We start from the raw sequence: 1,340 nt of genomic DNA, 5'->3' as shown, positions 1-1,340 counted from the left end.
AATTTTAATCTGTTGGTGAGGTAATTATTCTGTTGTTTTTATTGTTTGTTTTTAATGCTATATATATTAGACTCAATGACTCGTGTTTTTTTTCTGGATTTATCTCCGTGAATTTTTATTTATTTTGTTGCATATTTACACGCATACAAGTGAGTTACTTGTAAATTCCTTCAATTAAATTATAATTCTAAAAATAATTCGTAATCCAATTTTCAAAGTAAGAAACATTTTATTTACAATATTTTCAGTGCAAATTATTATTAACAAAATAGCACAACTATATATCCAGACAAAACAAGTAATACATGAACACTGCTGTGATGTTCTGACATTTCATTTATCACGTGAAACGAGTGGTTCATAACCTAAAATGTAATTCACAACCGCATTATTTCCTTCAGATGAAACATGATGCACACGAAGCTCTTGAGAGGAAAACGACAGTAAGGAGTCAATGGAGGTGGCCGGAAGTCCGATTTTTGTAATTTTTAAATAGATGTTTTTTTGTCGTTAGAGCCTTAAACTGAACCTTCTTAAAATAAACACATTCATTTGGACTATGTTCAATTGTATCTGGGCTAAAATAAAGTGGCATGTTGAACAACTAATTGGGCCTACTGTCTTGTTGCTCCACTTCTTCCCAGGAATTAGACAGGTACAGGCCTGGCTTTACGTTGCAAATGTCTCATGGTGTTATTGAATTGACACTCCGGGTGTGTTTTAACATCACTGTCGTTCTTCTATCAAAAAAAGAAATATTAATAAAAACGTATTGTTCATAAGCTAAAGCCTTCATATCAGTATCTGAGAGGCCTCTGTGGCTGTGGCCGCCTCCTCCGCGCCGCTCACCGGCCCGCTGTTCCCGCTCATGATCACGCTGGTTTGGTTTGCTTGCTCAGAAATGTCCACATGTCCGTCAGAGTGTTCCTCCGGAGCCTCGTCGGACTCGCACTCGCTCCGCCCCTCGGTCTCACACTCGGACTCCTCCGCCGGCTCTTTGTGCTCCCTGCTGCCGGACTCAGACGCGCTCTTGTCCGGCTGCTCCTTCTCCTTGTCCTTCTGAGCCTGCGCCTCTTTGGAGTGTCTCCACTTCATGCGTCTGTTCTGGAACCACACCTTCACCTGAAAGCACACAGACACTGCTGGGTCGGACTGTTTCTGTGTGTAATTCGGTGACATACAACTGCAGCCTGTTTGCACACTCCATTTATTTACTTTCCGAACATTTTCCATGAAATTCCAGGTAAAACTTGAGCAGAGTCTGAATAAGAAAGGCCTCATAAGGAATATCATTTAGGAAGTGTAAGTAAAATTATTTTAAATATTATATATAGTGTTTG

The 1,340-nt window shown here is 39.9% G+C and overlaps 1 protein-coding gene across 2 annotated transcripts in view; it reads right to left on the bottom strand.

Moving 5' to 3' along the window:
- Positions 1 to 209: 209 nt before the first annotated feature.
- Positions 210 to 1,340, bottom strand: part of hlx1 (H2.0-like homeo box 1 (Drosophila)) — a 4,051-nt gene continuing 2,920 nt past the window's right edge. For both annotated transcript variants that reach the window (XM_031861620.1, XM_031861621.1), the window contains one exon: positions 210 to 1,122. In XM_031861620.1, coding sequence (XP_031717480.1) covers positions 793 to 1,122 — 330 coding nt within the window. In that variant the 3' untranslated portion in view covers positions 210 to 792. The remainder of the gene's footprint in view (positions 1,123 to 1,340) is intronic.

Source organism: Anarrhichthys ocellatus, unplaced genomic scaffold (genome assembly GCF_004355925.1).
Source record: "Anarrhichthys ocellatus isolate YVR2014 unplaced genomic scaffold, GSC_Weel_1.0 scaffold25, whole genome shotgun sequence".
NCBI lineage: Eukaryota > Metazoa > Chordata > Actinopteri > Perciformes > Anarhichadidae > Anarrhichthys > Anarrhichthys ocellatus.
Note: the sequence above shows the minus strand (reverse complement) of the source record. Positions and strands in the feature narration are given on the sequence as shown.